This window comes from Anneissia japonica, unplaced genomic scaffold, assembly GCF_011630105.1.
Source record: "Anneissia japonica isolate Jap-2015-1 unplaced genomic scaffold, ASM1163010v1 scaffold1889_len2455224_cov183, whole genome shotgun sequence".
In the NCBI taxonomy this organism is placed as follows: Eukaryota; Metazoa; Echinodermata; class Crinoidea; order Comatulida; family Comatulidae; genus Anneissia; species Anneissia japonica.
This window is the reverse complement of record NW_022752980.1, coordinates 1,209,290-1,231,035: the sequence shown is the minus strand read 5'-3', so window position 1 is coordinate 1,231,035 and position 21,746 is coordinate 1,209,290. Positions and strand designations below refer to the sequence as shown.

At 38.0% G+C, this 21,746-nt stretch overlaps 2 protein-coding genes and 1 non-coding gene across 3 annotated transcripts in view; all 3 read right to left on the bottom strand.

Annotated features, from left to right (window-relative positions):
• Window positions 1–3,430: 3,430 nt before the first annotated feature.
• LOC117122512 lies at window positions 3,431–21,027 on the bottom strand. Its single transcript, XM_033268100.1, has 3 exons — window positions 20,228–21,027; window positions 15,633–16,790; window positions 3,431–6,258 (listed from the first exon to the last, which is right to left on the bottom strand). Exons 1-3 carry the CDS (start codon window positions 21,025–21,027, stop codon window positions 5,460–5,462), a joined length of 2,757 nt encoding a protein of 918 aa, XP_033123991.1. The 3' UTR covers window positions 3,431–5,459.
• On the bottom strand, window positions 10,598–10,670 carry Trnas-aga. The gene has a single exon. It is a non-coding gene; the product is annotated as a tRNA-Ser (tRNA).
• A 20-nt stretch (window positions 21,028–21,047) lies between the features above and the next one.
• Window positions 21,048–21,746, bottom strand: part of LOC117122511 (bifunctional protein HldE-like) — a 2,724-nt gene continuing 2,025 nt past the window's right edge. The window contains exon 2 of the mRNA XM_033268099.1: window positions 21,048–21,684. Within this exon, the coding sequence (XP_033123990.1) occupies window positions 21,048–21,684 (637 nt within the window). The remainder of the gene's footprint in view (window positions 21,685–21,746) is intronic.

Here is a 21,746-nt window from a genome sequence, read left to right as displayed (position 1 = left end):
GATATCATAATGACCAGACTCACAACACCCTGCAACCCCTTCTCTCTTCACTCACACTTCAAAAAATGTCATAACTCCTTTGATCTATGCTGCCCGATGGCGTAACCACTGGGGGACAAGGGGAAAATATCTATCTTTGAAAAATCTTCCCCACCCCTTTATAAATGCCTTTTTCATCTTAAAAACCTCAAATTTCGCGCGCGTTTCTTGTAATCATGGGCCAATTTCCTCTAAAAATTGCACATTTTAGGGAGTTTTGATCAATTCTAACGAAATTAGAATTAAAAACACCGGGGGACAAGGGGAAAATATCCATCTTTGGAAAATCTTTCCCCACCCCTTGACAAATGCATCCTCTGAAAGTGCTAAAATTCTCAAATTCCTTGCGCGCATTTTTTGTTACGGTAGGCCAATTTCCTCTATAAATTGCACATTTTAGGGAGTTTTCATCAATTCCGACGAAATTAGAATTTAAAACACAAAAATATTTTGCACGCTTCGCACGCATATTTTAGGGTTTTTTAGGTTTATCCTTTTAAGTTATTTAAACACATAATAGTCCCAAAACTCAAGAAAGACAAATTTCATCTTTTAGAACACTTCGGGCTTTAGAGACATTTTTTCTTTATAAATAACATCAGGTGATGAAACTTGTTGGCCTGTAATCTTAATAGCTTGTTTAGTGATTCTATAAAACAGTTTCTTATCAATCTCTCTAAAAGAGTTGTAGAAACAAACCATACAAAAAGTCATAATACTTTGCACAATAGATTTAAAAAACAGTGAAATAATATCAATGTGTAATGTGTATTGATGGTGCAAGAATATGTTGTAATAAATAAAACCATGATGAAAATGCTTATATTTAGTTTCAAACACACGTGTGTGGCCTATATTATAAATAAGATAAGCCCTATGTCTTATTGTTTTCTATATGGGGAGTTGGGTGGGGTGAGTATGGTAAATTACTAACCGGGAAAATAAATACCCACTCTGACCCAAGACCCCTGTTACGCGCCTGGTGTTAGCGCCAATGTGTGCCCTTGTGCGGGCAGGGGATGTGTTCCCCCCCCCCCCTCTGAAGCTGGAAACCTTGTTTTTGCAAAATAAATTGAAGCAATTTGCTATTATAGGCCTAATCAATAAATTCCTCATCAACCGATATAACCTTAAACATTCTTGGAACTGACATAACATTACTGATGTCGTACACACCCTTCAGTGTGGAATGTGGCTCTCTTTGCAAGCACATCTAACATTTAAGGAAAGAAGAGCTTAGATTGGTACCAGATAAAATAATTTTGTTATCAACATTAATACATTATGCTAATTTTCATCTTTGTAAGTGCATAAGACAGTGAAAATTATTTCTGTGACAGTCTTTTGAAGTGTGTAAAGCTCCATTTTATGCCATACCGTACATAATCAAAATATTGGGGGGATGATACAATGGACCATCCCCCCTTGTAAAATATCTCTGTAGTTATCGTCTTTAAGATCAGCAGTGGAAACTTCTACAACAACTGAATGGTCCTCCATAGCCATCAGCTGGTGGGGTTCTAATGGTTTTATATTCCACACATCACCTGGAAACAACCTCTTTACCCTCCTTGATGCATCTGCAGTGTTTATAAGGACCAAATGAAAGGAACCTCTCAAGACGTACCAAGTTTCTGTTTTCACAGCATGAAAATGCATCGAGAATTTACTACCTGCAATATCAAAATGCAGAAATTTTCCCGCATAAGAAGCATTAGAAACGAAAATATTCTCAAAACCCCACTTCTTTTGTACTATTTGCTGACTTGTGTGGTCTGTCTGGTCACAGACTAAGCATGTCTCTGCATCTTTGCTTGGCGTACATGTCCAGTCCGTACTCCCTAATGCCTCGGTGTATGCTTCTGGTAGTACTTTCTTCTTGCAGTCAGATTCGATCAGACGCTTTTGACATTCCTTAGATGTGTATAAGGGATAGGGATGCAGGTTGGAGGGGAACCCTTCCCAAAATGACCCCTCCCCTCGGCACCTCTCATTCCATTCCCATTGCTACTTAAAGAGTTTCCTCAATAAACATTTTTTGAACCAAACTAAAGGTAAGTTCAATTGTTGTTGTTGAATTTATTATTTTATGAAGCATTAGTAAAAAATGTTAATACAGTAAAATCATTTTGGTTTTTATAAATTAAAATTTAAAGTAATATATTATAATAAAATTAATTGAAATAAATTTGGTGATACCCATTTGGCGATAACAATATTATACATAAAAATTACTACAATAAAATAAAATTGTATTACACTAAAAACAAGTCAGCTATGGTGGACTAAACCCTGTTAGCAGTTTCAAGTTGCTATTAATATTTTAGGAAGAAAAACAAAAGTGAAAAAGGCAATGAATGAAAGAGGTATTAAATCCTACAAAATTAATTAAAAAAAATAAATGTGTATAATCATATTGTACATCGTTCATGTTTTGTTATTACTGAACTATGCCTACCTTAAATACCAATTTTGTTCCACAATTAGGTAAGACCTTGCTAATCGAAGAGTAGTTAATGACCTCTCGTGAAATTCAGTCATCCATTCCTTCATCTGTTCTTCTGTTTGAGCACTCAAACAAACAGTTGCTTTGAACCCATGTTCTTGTGAACTAAATCCACATACCGTACTCGCGCGAATAAGCGCCCCGTTTGAATAAGCGCCCTTCCTAACGTGAAAATTTCCTTAAGCGCCCCGTTTGAATAAGCGCCCCCTCGAAAGATTTTCTTTTTAGCAAGTCAATAATCCAATCAATCCTGGGACTGTGGTTGTTGGCGTGATTTGAGCTCATAGAGTGGAAATGCATTCTTCTTCGGTCAATATCAAAATGAGGATATTTCTCTTGGACAGATGAAAGCTCCGATCCCTGGACAGACAGTATATTTCCAACTTTATTCTTTTTACATATTTGTCTATGCCTAGCCCTACTCCTTCATCTATTTTCATAAGTGCCCCCTAAATTTCCACTCTGTTTTCATAAGCGCCCCGTTTAATCAAGCGCCCCGTTTTAATAAGCGCCCCTCAGAAAGTGCAAAAAAAAATATTTTAAGCGCCCGGGCGCTTATTCGCGCGAGTTCGATACATGGTTTTCAAATTTCAGTGGTTTATGTACATTTTAATCACAATTTTTGATTCCCATTGTTTGTTTTTTTTTGTTTTTTTTGCAAATTTTCTATTACTTAGCATTTACTGTTGCTATGTATATAAAGGCCTATTCATAGCCGTTGAGCTTCCCTTTTCTAACTTGGTTGATTTGTTTACTACAAAGAAATATCGGAAAGAGGATTCGAGAACAAATGAAACAAATGCGAGAAAAAAGCAGAGTGATGAAGTGTGACAACATTAGAGGAAAAAATGAAAGGAAATGTGTAAATACCCAATTGTACAAAATTGAAGAGTTTTATTATGCACTTTTGGCAAGGATTTGTTAATGACTTTTCTATTTAAATTCTGATGACACAGATCAAAACAATTTACTTTTCTGAACACTTATGCCGTAATCGTTGCATTTATTACCTAAAAACAAACTGGTGCACACCACGCTGCACAACGTAAAGTCGGTCTCACACGTTGCGATTCTTTATTAAAAATTAGGACACACTCAGTCTGAAATCGTCTGGTGGTGCGCGGCAGTTGGGGCAAGGTGTGAGAGGTTTTATGTTTACAACACGATTTAGAGTTTTGACAAATTGTGTGTCATCGCAGCTATCGTAGGCAAAATCACAACAAGCGAGACCGGCTTCACGCTAGTGTAACCTAATGTGTTTGAACATAGCCCACTAACTTAATAAAAAGTATTAATAAATAGAGGTGCCATTTCTTTTTTAGAATTTTTGTTCCTTTAATGCAATAACAGTAAAAAAAATTCAGCATTTTTTATCACAACCTTTGAATTAAAGAAACGTTCTATGTATATTGTATCGCTGCTTGTAAAATAAGCAGTGATAACTGTTGTGCCATTGCATATATGCTTTCACAGTTGAATATTGTTTATATAACTTTATTCTATTCATCAAAAACAAACGTTTAGTGGTTGGAATAAACATATATAAAAAATTGGTTTGACGGCATGTGTGTTAGTAGACACTGTATATAATATATTCATTTTTTTTGTAGTATAAACATTCATATTTCAATACAGTGCATTACAGTATACAGTAGTCAGTATAACGTGTATAATATCTATTGTACTTCTACAGTATAATTTTTTATATATGCAATATCTATCATCAGTTGTCAATATGTTATGTGTTAGTTTGATAAAGACATTCTCCACAAAGAGATTCAAACCAACAGACCATGAGGCCAAGATGGTATACTCCGACTTTTTTTTATTATAAGTTTCATTCACATTAAACTGACAAAGCAAATATTTTAGTATACCTTATTTGACAAATCCACCATCAAGCAATAATGATATCGATTTATTTTTATAATAAGTTTCAATCAAATTAAACTGACAAAGCAAATATTTTAGTATACCTTATTTGACAAATCCACCATCAAGCAATAATGATATCGATTTAAAAAAATGTATTTTTGCCTATCATGTGCACCACTATGGGTGGGAAAAGGGGCAAAGAGTACAATCAGAGAGATAAATCTACGATTCGCTTGTATTTAGAGTGTTTAATTATGAAACGCTTAAATAATACCCATATATATCTGTGCAAAAATATCAATTAAGGTAAATAGCGAAATAAATGTAATAAATAATTAAATGATACATATATATATCTAACGCCATGTTGAATTCTCCTGAAAACCTCTTTGAATGTAATACTGAATATGCTAGGCTAAAATTCCATTAAAAATACCTTTAAAGTGAAGGGGATGATGCAAATAAATGGTGTTATATGACCAGCTACACTAGGTTTTGACTAAACATGATGAGGTTAATAATATTAAACATGTTGAATCAGAACATCTTATATGACTTTTACTTCTGTTGAGTTAACGAAGACCGGAGCCAACAGCAGGCTGTGGGCATCTTTTACTCTACAACGACTAAATGGTCATGGTCAACAACTTCTACTATAGAGTTGTCTTCGTTAAGCTTCTTTACAAAACTTGAATGGTCGTTGTCAACAATGAAGCCTACGTTTGGTTATCACATAGTTTTCCTTATAGTTCGTGGGCCGACAGGTATCTTGAACTATCTGACATTTTCGATTTTGAGCTTTATGCATAAAATCATCACATATGTCTATCTTCAGCAGTAGATCGATCTTGCCTGTACAGGCAAGATCTGCTGCTGAAGTTTGACCCGATTAAATATGTGATGATTTCATACAAAGACCTCCAAATATAATGACATGTTCTGAGAGACCAAGGTAATTCTCCTCCCACGAGTTCTCCTCTTTTTAGAAGCTACTACAACAAAAGAATGGTACTGCATGACCATCAGCATCAACTGAAGCCTACATTTGGCTATCACCAGCTTCTACTCTGTAGTTATCGTCTTTAAGATCAGCAGTGGAAACTTCTACAACAACTGAATGGTCCTCCATAGCCATCAGCTGGTGGGGTTCTAATGGTTTTATATTCCAGACATCACCTGGAAACAACCTCTTTACCCTCCTTGATGCATCTGCAGTGTTTATAAGGACCAAATGAAAGGAACCTCTCAAGACGTACCAAGTTTCTGTTTTCATAGCATGAAAATGCATCGAGAATTTACTACCTGCAATATCAAAATGCAGAAATTTTCCCGCATAAGAAGCATTAGAAACGAAAATATTCTCAAAACCCCACTTCTTTTGTACTATTTGCTGACTTGTGCGGTCTGTCTGGTCACAGACTAAGCATGTCTCTGCATCTTTGCTTGGCGTACATGTCCAGTCCGTACTCCCTAATGCCTCGGTGTATGCTTCTGGTAGTACTTTCTTCTTGCAGTCAGATTCGATCAGACGCTTTTGACATTCCTTCATGATCCTTGATGTCGTGACCTCGCAGTAACTTGGAATAATCACCGCCTTTTTCACCAGATGCCTACTTCTCAAATCTTCTAACTCGTAGTCCCCTCCCTTTACGAGGATGTCTGGCTTGAGCTTCAGTATGAGATTCCGTGGCGAATCCTCGTCGAAGATGATAACTTCGTCAACACAAGAGAAAGCCTCCAGCAACATTTTTCTCCTTTCCTGGTTGTTGATTGGCTTTCGTTTTATCCGCGTGACGCTGGCATCACTGTTCAACCCTACAATGAGCCGATCGCCCAGACTGAAATAAATAGGATAGAATTCAGATCAGTTCATTGAAAAAATATATGGTACATTCACAGCCTGTCTCTTATACACATCTAGTGGACGTAAGTTGACAAAAAATACAACGCATTTTAAAAATAACACAAAAGATTTAATAGAAGACATGTTTCGGGTTACCTTCAACCCATCATCAGTTTACAAAAAACACAACAGAAATGAACCAAATATTTTTCATGTAGACTATATGTATATAGGTAATTATTATGCTGAATGTTAAATAGATAGGTACTGTACTGTATCTAGGCTAGTCGCTCGATCGTCGGGACGATTTTTCGATCAGCTGCTCGCCAAAAATTAATTGACAGACTTGTCTTGAATATTAATGAGTTGGTTAGAAAATGCTACCAAGCTACTGAAAAAAGGGATCAGCCTCCTTTTCAGCTGATTATCCTGTCTCATCATATCATGTTTTGTTTCTGTAATTATCCTTACATCTCAACATTTTGAATTTTTTAATTATTTTTCCCGAACTCAGGAAAGGTTAAATAAGCAATATATGGCCACTTGTCTCATCCCCGCACCCCCCACCTTTAAAAAAGAAAAAAATAGAAATTACTGACAAATTGACAAACAGACTGACGAAAAAAAATCTTTTGGGGTGGGGGGTCGTACGACCTTCCTGACTCCCCCTACCCCCTTGCATACACCCATGTTACCCACAGAGACACGAATAGATCTTCGCCTAACTTCGAGAGCCACAGGGATGGACGAATGAATGAAATTTCAAGTCTCCCACGAGAGCAGCAGGGTAAAAAAATTTGGAAAAACCTTGACCGCTCACCTTTTTGCCTTCTGTAGAAGATTGACATGGGCGACATGAACGATATCAAAACATCCATTGGTGAATACAACCACCTCTTTCTTCTTACTTTGATGAGTCATTATGGATTGATCAGATGTGTTTGTCATGGGTTCTACGCCATTAGTAGACTCCCTCCCAGATCCATATGACATCTCCTTCGTGGCTTGACCTCTTCTACATGACTGTTCTTGCTCCTCAGGGCTAACCTTTTCTTGACATTTCTGCATTGGGGTAACCTTATGTACTGAGGGTATATCGTACGTAGTCCCATTGCTATGGTTGTACGGAATCACGGGCTGCACTTCATTTGTTGTGCCTGTTAACCCATCATGCTGGATTTGACCCCAAATATCTCGTTTAGTCACTACGTAAGTCCCGAAGTGTTCCACGGCGATGCCTGCTGCCGTATTCGCAATTTTTACCGTGTCCCCGACATCAGCTTCGTTAAAGTAGCACGCGAATATGGATATGAATGTGTCGCCCGCACCTGTGACATCGACAACCTTCTTCGCAGTAGGTCCGATATGAATTTTATTATCAAGCGTCACCCACGTAAAACCATTTTGACCCAATGTTACAAGGATTGCCTCAATTTTGTACGTTTTTAAAGCTTTTCTCGCGTTTTTAACTGTGAATCTTCCGCAGACTTTCTCGAACTCTTTGAGGTTCGGCTTCAGGCAGTATGCTCCCGCATATTTTGACCAATCGTCCCCTTTTGGGTCCACCAACACCGGGCACTTGGCATTCCTGATCAGTTTCTGCGGCGAATGAATCATACCTTTGTTATAATCTGAGATCAAAATGACATCATACCTGGCTGTGTTCACATCATCAATGTTAATCGGTTCATATTTCTCCTGATCACTGCGAAAAACGTGCCTTTCTCCTATGATGAACCTTTCTTTCACCGTTGTCACCGTTTTCCCAGGAAGATTCACAAGTTTGAACGGAACTGCTGGACACTCGTTTTCCAGAAAAGCAGTGACGAGGGTAACTTCAGCATGATGGTGACAAGTTAGGGCCACATTTCCTGCGCCTCCCAACCGGATATCCAAGTGCTCCTTTTCGAAAACCGGCAGAGACGCCTCGCAACTAATTTTCGTAGTTTTTCCATAGTGATATTTATCGTACATAAAATCCCCTATGACTAGTACTTTCATAGGTTTTGACTGTGTCATCATGCCGTAAATGTGGCCTATTATGGGGTGTCATACGCAGCAAAAGTCCATGCAAGTTAATTGCAAAATTCAATGTCTGTTTTATCAAAAATTTCTCAAAATGTAGATCTAGTTTCCCTTAATGAAGTTCTAATTTTTGAAAACTTAGTTCAAATTTTCCAAAATGTAGTTCTAATTTCTTTAAAATGTAATTCAAATTCAAAACGTAGGTCTGAATTGATCAAACGCCTCTCCAAATTCTATTCCAAAACGTAAAAAAAAAACCAGCCTGGTTTGAAATGCATCTGACAACAACACTAGAAATTGACTTTTGCTGCGTATGGCACTGGATTTGCGAAATGTAAATCAAAACTAATCAGCCAAGCATGACGTTGCCTGTTCCATTAATGATGGGGGAATCATTTTTCACTGCAGTCCAATTCCGTGAACAACGCTTCCCAGTGCGTCTGCTAATTTTTAATGGTCAGGGTACAGCGATCACGAGCCCTATGCTAGGCATTATAGGCCAGGCTTACGTGGGTTGGGATTTGCAACAAGGTCTTGGACTATGCCTCTATACTATAGTAGGAGGCCTGGTTCTAGTCTAGGCCTATAATATAGTAAAACTCTGTTTGTTTTATTTGTTTTTTTTGTTTTTTTTTTGTTTTTAAAAATTATGATAGGCCTATTTCTGCTATTTATTGTATTGTATTTAAATGCCTTTTATGTTTATATTTATTAATGGGGCAGCTGACTCTCAATGAGTTAGTAAAATTTGCTTAAGCTGCCCCTGACCATAATTTTTGTTGTACTGTACCTTTTGTAAATGTGTATTGGTCGAATAAATAAATGAAATGAATGAAATGAAATGAAATATGATTACAGGTTTACATTGTACCAAGATCGATATTAACGATCGCATTTATTTTTCATTGAAAATAAAAAGAAAACTTTAAATAATTTAACTTCATGATTTTAAAATATTCCAAACCTGTACGCTTAAAAAAAATTTAAAAAAATAAAATAAAAAAAATAAAGTTAACTTAAAACACAAACAACACGATAGGATATAAAGTTCGTTTTTGGGGTTGCTACAATCAGGAGTTACGAGTGATCCAACGAAGGAAAAGCACTATCTATTTCCGTACATTTCAAAAAGGAGGATTTTGGATGCTATTTAAAATTTGCTGGAGATTGAATATCAATCTGCAAAGCAGATTGATCACAAAATCAGAAGCATGATCTCAAACATCAGAACCCAGCTTTTATTGTTTAAAACTGTCGGGGGCCCCATTGAATGAAACTACAGTATTATATTTTATATTATTTGTTTAAACAATGTCGGGGGGGGGGGCGCGCTTAAGGCCCTGGCGTTCCTCCCACCCCCTCCTCAGCGTGACGCCACTGATGTAACAACTGCTAATTGTAGCAACCCCAAAAACGAACGGCGCTTCAGAAAATACAGTACAAGTATACCAATTATTCTTGTTTGTGTTTTAAGTTAACTTAATTTTTTTTTGTTGAAGTGTATTTTTTTTTTTAAATTTTAATATCCTTAAGTTAATATTTTTAAAAGTTTTTTTTTTTAAATTATTTTCAATGAAAAATAAATACGTTAATATTGATCTTGGAACAATGTAAACCTGTAATCATAATGACTACCTATACAGAATTTTACTATATTATAGACCTAGACTAGGACCAGGCCTCCTACTATAGTATAGAGGCCTAGTCCAAGACCTTGTTGCAAATCCCTGCTTACATAGTACTATATATTAAAAGCTATATAGTACAACAGAAATTGAACTAATTGATGAATAATAGGCAATCACAATGGATAGCGACAATTCATGTTTAACTATGGAGGGCGCTTATGCTTGTGTACTCAATACAAAAATGTCACAACTATCGAAGCTCGATCACAGAGAAGTAACTCAAATAAATACTAACGAACTGATTCATGAATTTGAATCCTCACTAACTGCTATACTTCCGAGTGACTCGAACCATGAACCTATAATAGGTCCATGATTAAACAATTCCATCTTCTTCAAAACTGTGTAAAAATACATAGGCGTAGACTTATCGCCCCACTTCATGAACGCGTTTCTATTCATTTCGTACCACGTTTCTCTGTCGAGCTGATAAGTAAGGCCTTGCTTGAATGGTTATCAGCAGAGGGGTGTAGGGTATTATATTAAATAGCTGACCAAAACCTTAAAGATATGAAGTTTGCTTCAGGAAATAATCATAGGAGTTTTGCCCTACCTGACGTGATATCGTATCGAATACTCAGTACCGGTACGTCCCCAAATACTAGCGAAAAAATTTGCAAGTGATTCGGGTGGGAATCGAACCCACGACCTCCAGGTATCTAGCCTGATGTTTTAACCACTAGACCACCGAACTTGCGCTTGGTGACGAGTGATGAATCCGATCCCCTAGTAGCAGCGGGTACTGCAAGTGCTATAAAGATATGAAGTTTGCGTCAGGAAATAATCATAGGAGTGATGTTTTGCCCTACCTGACGTGATATCGTACCGAATACTTAGTATGTCCCCAAATACTAGCGAAAAAATTTCTTCGCTAGTATTTGGGGACGTACTGAGTATTCGGTGCGATATCACGTCAGGTAGGGCAAAACATCACTCCTATGACCAAAACCTTACAAAAACAATGATTAATATCATATCTTCGTAAGTACTAGGCCAATTTTAACGGGAAAAGCGTGAAAATGTTCAAAATCACGAAATAAATCATTATTCGTAGCCTACTATATAATTTATGGCATATAACATTAAAAAATATATGTGCATCAGTCAAGGATTGCTTATGTTTAGGTGTGAAAATCTAAGAGATAATAATAATAATAACTTTATTGTTTCTCTTTTGTAACAGAGGCACAATAGAAATGTGCAACAATAATTCACAATATAAGATTTAAAGAAAAAAAAAACATATGTACATTAATTTTGTCTAGCAATAGACATTTCTTACTATCCTAATACACCGTCTAAAAAAATACAGTACTTTTTTTTTTTTTTACAAAACTAATAACGAAAAGAAAAGTACGCATCCCAGGAAATGAACTACAAAACACACCACTGCTCTCGACACCATTCACGCCATTGCCAGGAATTCATGACAATGCGTGACCAATGCCGAAACCCGACGGCGCGCACTCCATCTCCCGGAGAATGCATTACATTTTATCTGAATAAACTGAAAAAAAACATATAAGAAACTTATAGGAAAAGAAAAGAAAAAAAATAAATGATAATAATAATTTTTTCCCCTTTCCCTTCCCTTCCCTTCCCATTTTCTTTCCTTTTCCTCTCTCTTTTTTTTCTTTTCTCCTCTCCACTCCCTCCTCATCCTCTCTCTCTTTACATTTTTTTTCTTCCTTACTTCCACAACTTCTTTTCTTCTTCTTCTTCTTCTTCTTCTTCTTCTCATCATCTCTTCTTTCCCTTTTCCTTCTTTTTTTTCTCTCCCTCTTCATCCCCTTCTCTCTTTTTTCCATCTTTTCTTTTCTTTCCAACAAATTTATTTATGAAAAAGTATTATAGATTTTGTTACGTTCTTCCCATGCTTTAGTTAAAAAAAATTACAATATTTGGTAAAGATTTTTCCTGCCATTTCATAATTAAAAGAAGTTAAAATTGGGTTTGTTATAATTTGGTGTTCATAATGAATTTCAAGATCATCTAGAAAAAGGTGATACTTTAGTTCAGAAGAACCCGAAATAAATAAGCTACAAACTAGATTTAGGTCATTGTGGCATAGTTCTTCTTGTAGTTTTTTAAAAATAGGTTCTCTAATAAATTGTAATCTATTACACTTAAAAATAAAATGATCTATTGTTTCTTTATCATTGGAATTACATAATAAACATTGGCCTAAGTTTTGTGGAGACCATGATTGTTTTCTCCCTTCAAGAGGCAATGAATTAGTTCGGGCTTTAAATTTTAGGTTTGATGCATGGTAGCTGTCCCTTTCTAATAAATACTTTTGTTTTTTAGTGCAAAGAGAGCTCTAAATAGTAAACGTGCTCTTCAACGATGCTCTTCCATATTTTGAAGTCTGTGAAAATATGTTAATATTCTTTCCGTCTGTATGGATTCTATTGTTTGCCACCCTAGTTCACCACAGAGAGCTTCCTTTGCAACATATCTGGATGCATTTAATAAGAATCTAGCCATTTGGTATTGAATATTTTCAATTTTTTGCATGGAAGTCTTATTGTCACAGAACCATATGTTACTTGCGAAAGTTATAGTTGGTATGCCAATTGACTTCCAGAGAATATCGCCATAGTATATCCACCAGATAAAGGCTAATCCTTTTTTTCCATTTAGCCATGGATCTCGACCTGCAATAGTGTTCGAACAGCAAGCGGGCAACTTCCACACACACAAGACATTAAAAGCGAATATTTTCGGTATCCGATCATTTCGGTCGCGCTAGTTTTGTTATGCATTTCTGTCATGGTGTATAGGGCGCCGAGGGTGCGACTGCGAATCTAGAACAAGGTAGCTAACATAATACACAGACTCTTAACTAATACCCAGACTCTCAACTAATGGGCCGGGGCAACAAAGTTGCTCCGGGGTCTAAGGCCGCACTCAGCGGCCCTGCCTACTGTCAAAATTTATGTTCCACAAAGGATCAGCACAACTTGAGAATAGGGCAGTAGTCCGGTTATAAAATACCTTACGCTCAATACCAAACTTACTTTCTCGTGACGTCATCGTCCTCTCGGCGAATGAAAATTTTTGTTTCATGAAAATCCCTAGTTGCACTGACTTGACAGAACGCCAAATGTTCTCATTGGTCAATTACAGTAAACGCGATCTACTTATATCATGCTTATATTAATGGAATGAATATATCATCCTTCTTTGCCAGGTAGAAACGAATGTAATCGTGTAGTGGATACCGCTGATACCGAGCTGGAATTCTTTGGCCTACATGCAAGATTATCATAGTTCCAAAAGCGCAAAATGTGTTACTTTGTACCATCACATGTTCCGCACAATAGGCTAACTCGTTATGACGATTTGAGGCTTTCCTATCGCTATCACAACTTGTTATATAATGACCTGAATAGTTTTCTTTAAACAACAATTTGATATGTAAGGATCTGTATAGTTCCCCACATCTAATCATACACAGAGATCTGTCTGTTGTCTGACCAAATCATGTCCTACCCGAAACGCTTTTTCTCAATTATGAAGGTTGCAATGAGGAAGTGCTATGCCCTTAGTAATAGAGTAATAGGGTCTTCTGAGACCTTTCGGAAAAGGAAATCAGGAAACCAAGTTCCATTTAGAGGTAACACTATACTTTTATACCTCCATGCACTATCAAACGTACCAATGTCCCGCCCGAACCGTGTTTGATTTCAGTCCATAATTCTGCAGTACATTTTTGTGTACATTTTATCCTATGATATAGCAACTTTTGGCTATTCAAATACTACAAACAGTCGACAGCGATATATTGCAAAATATTTCATCAACAGAGATATTTTTTTCGAGATTTTTTCATCATGCTACAGGTTTTGCGCTATTGGCCCCAATATGCGTGCGTATGGTAGGAAGGGAGGCTTTTTTTTTATCCCTTTTTTTTATTATTATTTTCTCTTTCGGATCAGAAAATTCTACGTCTGTTGGCACTGACGATGAACCCGAGCAAAGAAGGCACCTTGCCAAACCTAGACTAGCTTTTACAAGCATGATTTAACAGGCTATACATTGTGTTGTTATTTACCGCGAAGTGTCACTAACAGTTTAATCGTCGGGTCTTTTCGAAAATAATTTCTTAAAATTCAATTCCAGTAGTAAATATTATGGTCGGTCGGAAGCCATGTGTTGAATGGGAAATATACGGTGTTTCGTTTAGGGTATATAGAATCAGTCTTAGAAGTGTATGACATTTTCGGCCATAGCGAGTAGGCCTACTTATGTACAGAAAAGAGGTTGTCTATTAGAATATGCATCGGTAGCATATGCGACTGGATCTGGCAAAACCAGGCACATCAACGTTTAAAGATCATGCACTTTAAAACTATAGGATGTAATAGAAAATGCATTACGATTGGAAACTTCCGATGGTCATAAAATCGCCAGTTTTGTTTAGCTATATATAGAAACAATCCATACATCATTTTGAAGCTTATGGAAAGGATAATCAAAATATTATAATAGGTCTAACTTAATTTTTATTTTTGGTGCATTATGCCTGATTTTGCCAGAGCCAGTCACATATTTGTAAGGCACTCGTGTCAAAGACACCCCCACTGCTTTTATTCCGAGCAGCGTTGCAAATGCGCAGTGTGCTTAGGCCAATGTCAATTCAAGAGTACGACAAAACGGTGTCCGTGAATAAGTTTTTAGACCATGAAAGCTAGCAGTATGAAAGTCAATTTTTATCACATCATCAATTCAGAGCTAGATTTGATGCTCTATATATAATTATCATTATCTTTTTACTCCATGTAATTCATTGATCAATATTCTGTGAGTTTTCACGAACCTTATTTCTGCAACAGAGAGAGACGTCTGTCAAATCACTAATATTTCATTACATGTGCTTGTAAAATCGTGTGAATAATACAAATAATTACATGTGTATGTTTAAAAAAGAGGTGATTTTGTGCGAAATATTGAAATGAATAGATCTTCATCCAAAAAGGTGCGGATGAAACTTCATCCCCTCCACAGAATTGCCCAATAAAAGTAAGACACTGGGGACCTGGTTCGAAGTAGGAACTATCATTACAGAACCTGGTACCCAGTTGTAATACTGGAACACTTTTATTGGGCCACCCTGTAGATTGATAATTCTCCAATTAATTACCTAGGGGTGTATCCAGGATTTTTTCTGGGTGGGTCGTGATCATAGTTTTTTGGATCTTTTTCACAATGAAATAACAGCAAGATGTGATTAAAATGTCAATACATTTTAAAAAAGAAAAAATATATAAATTGCTGCCGAATTGACACACAGACTGAAGACGTTCATTCCTTGGTGTACAGCATATTGCTGGAATGGAGATAAATTACGTAACGCAATTGACAAGGTCTTTGGACTCATTGCTGGTACCTCATCAATGCTTTTTCATTTATGTGATTGTGAAAAAGCCCTAGAAATAAAATGCCTTTGAAAAAAATGTGGACCTCTGAAAATGGGGGGGGGGGGGTCGTACGTCCTTCCCGACCCCCTCCCCTTTGCATATACCCAGATGTATTATTTCCCGCAGAGAGACGAAGATATCTTTGCCTAACTTCGAGAGCCACAGGGATGGACGAATGAATAAGATATCAAGTTTCCCACGAGAGGAAATGGGGAAAAACCTTGACCGCTCACCTTTTTGCCTTCTGCAGAAGATTGACATGGGTGACATGAACGATATCAAAACATCCATTGGTGAATACAACCACCTCTTTCTTCTTACTTTGATGAGTCATTATGGACTGATCAGATGCGTTTGTCATGGGTTCTACGCCATTAGTAGACTTCCACCCAGATTCAAATGACTTCTCCTTCGTGGCTTGACCTCTTCTACATGACTGTTCTTCTTGCTCCTCAGGGCTAACCTTTTCTTGACATTTCTGCATTGGGGTAACTTTATGTACTGGGAGTATATCGTGCGTAGTGCCAATGCTATGGTTGTACGGAATCACGGGATGCACTTCATTTGGTGTGCCTGCTAACACATCATGTTGGATTTGACCCCAAATATCTCGTTTAGTCACTACGTAAGTTCCGAAGTGTCCCACGGCGATGCCTGCTGCCGTATTCGCAATTTTTACCGTGTCCCCGACATCTGATTCGTTCAAGTAGCACGCGAATATGGATATGAATGTGTCGCCCGCACCTGTGACATCGACAACTTTCTCCGCAGTAGCTCCTATATGGATTTCAATATCAAGCGTCACCCATGTAACACCATTTTGACCCAATGTTACAAGGATTGCCTCAATTTTGTACGTTTTTAAAGCTGTTCTCGCGTTTTCAACGGTGAATCTTCCGCAAACTTTCTCGAACTCTTTGAGGTTCGGCTTCAGGCAGTATGCTCCTGCATATTTCGGCCAATCGTCCCCTTTTGGGTCCACCAACACCGGGCACTTGGCATTCCTGATCAGTTTCTGCGGCGAATGAATCACACCTTTGTTATAATCTGAGATCAAAATAACATCATACCCGTCTGTGTTCACATCATCAATGTTAATCGGTTCATATTTCTCCTGATCACTGCGAAAAACGTGCTTTTCTCCTATGATGAACCTTTCTTTCACAGTTGTCACTGTTTTCCCAGGAAGATTCACAAGTTTGAACGGAACTGTTGGACAGTCGTTTTCCAGAAAAGCAGTAACGAGGGTAACTTCAGCATGATGGTGACAGGTTAGGGCCACATTTCCTGCGCCTCCCAAGCGGATATCCAAGTGCTCCTTTCCGAAAACCGGCAGAAACGCCTCGCAACTAATTTTCGTAGTTTTTCCATAGTGATATTTATCGTAGGGCCTACATAAAATCCCCTATGACTAGTACTTTCATAGGTTTTGACTGTGCCATCATGCTGTAAATGTGGCCTGTGAATATAGGGAAATGACAAGCAGTGCCAAACGACTTGATAGTTGGAAAGTCCAAATTTGACTCACTATTTATTAGGTTATGACTGAGCAACAAGGAGATTGGAATCGCGACTGGATTCTTGTTCTCTAGTTTGTGATGTTATGTAAGTTCATTGATATGCAAATAAGGTTGTTCGAACAGCAAGCGGGCAACACACAAGACATTACAGGCGAATATTTTCGGTATCCGATCATTTCGGTCCCGCTAGTTTCGTTGCATTTCTGTCGTGGTGTATGGGGCGCCGAAGGTGCGACTGCGAATCTAGAACAAGGTAGCTAACATAATGTAATACCATGGAGTAATACTCAGACTCTTAACTAATACCCAGACTCTCAACTAATGGGCCGGGGCAGCAAAGCTGCTCCGGGGCCTAAGGCCGCACTCAGCGGCCCTGCTGCTTATATTAATGGAATGAATATATCATCCTTCTGTGCCAGGTAAAAACGAATGTAATCATGTAGTGGATACCGCTGATACCGAGCTGGAATTCTTCGGCCTACATGCCAGATTATCATAGTTCCAAAAGCGCAAAATGTGTTACTTTGTACCATCACATGTTCCGCACAATAGGCTAACTCGTTATGACGATTTGAGGCTTTCCTATCGCTATCACAATTTGTTATATTATGACCTGAATAGTTTTCTTTAAACAACAATTTGATATGTAATGATCTGTATAGTTTTCTTTAGAACAACAATGCAGCACTTCGTTTGCACTCATAATTTTTGTGTTGGGATCATGAATATAGCCCAAAACGTTTCGGGTGGGACATGTTTCAGTCCTAGTCTTGTACTTCAATGTGAGTGTTTTTTGTCAGGAATATTCATATAATTAAAAAGATTGAGGAGGTAATGTGCCAGGCACTGTATATTCATACTGACCACCGTATTTGACATCATTTTTTCTCAACTTTGTGGAGGTTGTTTATATGCACGTTCCAAAAACCTTTTTTTTTTCTATAGGGATCCCACGCATTTCATGTTATTTTACGTCTCATTTTGTGCTTCTTCATATATCTCGTATATTCAACCCTCTCATATAAATGAAAAATGAACATGTTTGGGGAAAAAATGATGTTCTACCTCCCCACATCTAATCATACACAGAGATCTGTCTGTTGTCTGACCAAATCATGTCCTACCCGAAACGCTTTTTCTCAATTATGAAGGTTGCAATGAAGAAGTGCTATGCCCTTAGTAATAGGGTCTTCTGAGACCTTTCGGAAAAGGAAATCAGGAAACCAAGTTCCATTTAGAGGTAACACTATACCTTTATACCTCCATGCACTATCAAACGTACCAATGTCCCGCCCGAACCGTGTTTGATTTCAGTCCATAATTCTGCAGTACATTTTTGTGTACATTTTATTCTATGATATAACAACTTTTGGCTATTCAAAAACTACAAACAGTCGACAGCGATATATTGCAAAATATTTCATCAACAGAGATATTATTTTCGAGATTTTTTCATCATGCTACAGGTTTTGCGCTATTGGCCCGAATATGCGTGCGTATGGTAGGAAGGGAGGCTCTTTTATTCCTTTTTTTTTAAATTATTTTCTGTTTCGGATCAGAAAATTCTACAGTCTGTTGGCACTGACGATGAACCCGAGCAAAGAAGGCACCCTGTCAAACCCAGACTAGCTTTTACACGCATGATTTAACAGGCTATACATTGTGTTATTTACCGCGAAGTGTCACGAACAGTTTAATCGTCGGGTCTTTTCGAAAATAATTTCTTAAAATTCAATTCCAGTAGTAAATATTATGGTCGGTCGGAAGTCATGTGTTGAATGGGAAATATACGGTGTTTCGTTTAGGGTATATAGAATCAATCTTAGAAGTGTATGACATTTTCGACCATAGCGAGTAGGCCTACCTATAGATGTACAGAAAAGAGGTCGAAAAAGACTACAGTATTAGAATATGCATCGGTAGCATATGCGACTGGATCTGGCAAAACCAGGCACATCAACGTTTAAAGATCATGCACTTTAAAGTTATAGGATGTAATAGAAAATGCATTACGATTGCAAACTTCCGATGGTCATAAAATCGTCAGTTTTGTTTAGCTATATATAGAAACAATCCATACATCATTTTGAAGCTTATGGAAAAGATAATCAAAATATTATAATAGGCCTAACTCAATTTTTATTTTTGGTGCATTATGCCTGATTTTGCCAGAGCCAGTCAGATATTTGTAAGGCGTTCATGTCAAAGACACCCCCACTGCTTTTATTCCGAGCAGCGTTGCAAATGCGCAGTGTGCTTGTGGGCCAATGTCAATTCAAGAGTACGACAAAACGGTGTCCGTGAATAAGTTTTTAGACCATGAAAGGTAGCAGTATGGGAGTCGATTTTATCACATCATCAGTTCAGAGCTAGATTTGATGCTCTATATATAATTATCATTATCTTTTTACTCCATGTAATTCATTGATCAATACTTTGTGAGTTTTCACGAACCCTATTTCTGCAACAGAGAGAGACGTGATACATAGGCACTTGCCGTCTGTCAAATCACTAATATTTCATTACATGTACTTGTAAAATCGTGTGAATAATAAAAATAATTACATGTGTATGTTAAAAAAAGAGGTGATTTTGTGCGAAATATTGAAATGAATAGATTTTCATCCAAAAAGGTGCGGATGAGACTTCAACCCCCTCCACAGAATGGCCCAATAAAAGTAAGGCACCGGGGGACCTGTTTCGAAGTAGGAACTATCATTAAAGAACCTGGTACCCAGTTGCCTTACTAAGACACTTTTATTGGGCCACCCTGTAGATAGATAATTCTCCAATTAATTACCTAGGGGTGTATCCAGGATTTTTTCTGGGTGGGTCGTGATCATAGTTTTTTGGACCTTTTTCACAATGAAATAACAGCAAGATGTGATTAAAATGTCAATACATTTTAAAAAAGAAAAAAAATATAAATTGCTGCTGAATTGACACACAGACTGAGGACGTTCATTCCTTGGTGTAAAGCATATTGCTGGAATGGAGATAAATTACGTAACGCAATTGACAAGGTCTTTGGACTCATTGCTGGTACCTCATCAATGCTTTTTCATTTATGTGATTGTGAAAGGCCCTAGAAATAAAATGCCTTTGAAAAAAATGTGGACCTCTGAAAATTGGGGGGGGGGGTCGTACAACCTTCCCGACCTCCCCCCCCCTGCACATACCCGGATGTATTATTTCCCGCAGAAAGACGAAGAGATCTTTGCCTAACTTCGAGAGCGACAGGGATGGACGAATGATTAAAATTTCAAGTCTCCCACGAGAGGGAATGGGGAAAAACCTTGACTGCTCACCTTTTTGCCTTCTGTAGAAGATTGACATGGGTGACATGAACGATATCAAAACATCCATTGGTGAATACAACCACCTCTTTCTTCTTACTTTGATGAGTCATTATGGATTGATCAGATGCGTTTGTCATGGGTTCTACGCCATTAGTAGACTTCCACCCAGATTCAAATGATTTCTCCTTCGTGGCTTGACCTCTTCTACATGACTGTTCTTCTTGCTCCTCAGGGCTAACCTTTTCTTGACATTTCTGCATTGGGGTAACTTTATGTACTGGGAGTATATCGTGCGTAGTGCCAATGCTATGGTTGTACGGAATCACGGGCTGCACTTCATTTGGTGTGCCTGCTAACCCATCATGCTGGATTTGACCCCAAATATCTCGTTTAGTCACTACGTAAGTCCCGAAGTGTTCCACAGCGATGCCTGCTGCCGTATTCGCAATTGTTACAGTTTCCCTGACATCAGATTCGTTCAAGTAGCACGCGAATATGGATATGAATGTGTCGCCCGCACCTGTGACATCGACAACCTTCTTCGCAGTAGGTCCGATATGAATTTTATTATCAAGCGTCACCCACGTAAAACCATTTTGACCCAATGTTACAAGGATTGCCTCAATTTTGTACGTTTTTAAAGCTTTTCTCGCGTTTTTAACTGTGAATCTTCCGCAGACTTTCTCGAACTCTTTGAGGTTCGGCTTCAGGCAGTATGCTCCCGCATATTTTGACCAATCGTCCCCTTTTGGGTCCACCAACACCGGGCACTTGGCATTCCTGATCAGTTTCTGCGGCGAATGAATCATACCTTTGTTATAATCTGAGATCACTGTCTCTTATACACATCTAGGACCAAATGAAAGGAACCTCTCAAGACGTACCAAGTTTCTGTTTTCACAGCATGAAAATGCATCGAGAATTTACTACCTGCAATATCAAAATGCAGAAATTTTCCCGCATAAGAAGCATTAGAAACGAAAATATTCTCAAAACCCCACTTCTTTTGTACTATTTGCTGACTTGTGCGGTCTGTCTGGTCACAGACTAAGCATGTCTCTGCATCTTTGCTTGGCGTACATGTCCAGTCCGTACTCCCTAATGCCTCGGTGTATGCTTCTGGTAGTACTTTCTTCTTGCAGTCAGATTCGATCAGACGCTTTTGACATTCCTTCATGATCCTTGATGTCGTGACCTCGCAGTAACTTGGAATAATCACCGCCTTTTTCACCAGATGCCTACTTCTCAAATCTTCTAACTCGTAGTCCCCTCCCTTTACGAGGATGTCTGGCTTGAGCTTCAGTATGAGATTCCGTGGCGAATCCTCGTCGAAGATGATAACTTCGTCAACACAAGAGAAAGCCTCCAGCAACATTTTTCTCCTTTCCTGGTTGTTGATTGGCTTTCGTTTTATCCGCGTGACGCTGGCATCACTGTTCAACCCTACAATGAGCCGATCGCCCAGACTGAAATAAATAGGATAGAATTCAGATCAGTTCATTGAAAAAATATATGGTACATTCACAGC